The following is a 452-nucleotide window of genomic DNA, read 5'->3' on the forward strand; positions in this document are numbered from 1 at the left end:
CTGCTGAGCAGATTGGGGTATCGTCCTGATGGACCGGCCGTGTCGACAGACGACCACCTCCAGCACGTACTCGTCCACCTTCACCACCACGGTCGTCGTCTTCTCGGTGGACGTGAGGAAGACGATGGTGAAGAGAGCGACCTGGAACTCGGGGCTGGTGTCGATGAAGGAGCTGCCGACGGGCTTCACCAAACCTTTCCAACTGAACTGCAGGTTGAGGACGTGGTCGTCCTCGTCAGGCTTGAAAAGGATAAAACGTTGAGATGTTTAGTGAAGCGGCCTCGGTTTATTCTCCTCTGAGGATGAGGAGTTGAACCTTCTTACTGTGTCTTTGTTGTCCCTGGTTTTTTAGCCTTTATAGTCCACCTGTCTGAGTTTTTCCTGCAGGTAGAACAGCACCCAGTTGTGCAGACCCATGATCTACCGCCCGTATTTGGTCTGTCCAACAAACA

At 53.1% G+C, this 452-nt stretch overlaps 1 protein-coding gene across 1 annotated transcript; it reads right to left on the reverse strand.

The window, feature by feature from the left end:
• Positions 1–21: 21 nt before the first annotated feature.
• LOC106512298 (poly(U)-specific endoribonuclease-C-like) lies at positions 22–452 on the reverse strand (the record flags this gene model as incomplete). The annotated part of the gene is given in 2 exon segments (XM_014000954.1): positions 22–240; positions 325–452. Coding segments are annotated over 2 exon segments (312 nt in total), but the record flags the coding sequence as incomplete, so codon positions are not given.

The sequence above is a fragment of the Austrofundulus limnaeus genome, unplaced genomic scaffold (assembly GCF_001266775.1).
Source record: "Austrofundulus limnaeus strain Quisiro unplaced genomic scaffold, Austrofundulus_limnaeus-1.0 Scaffold5527, whole genome shotgun sequence".
Classification (NCBI taxonomy): domain Eukaryota; kingdom Metazoa; phylum Chordata; class Actinopteri; order Cyprinodontiformes; family Rivulidae; genus Austrofundulus; species Austrofundulus limnaeus.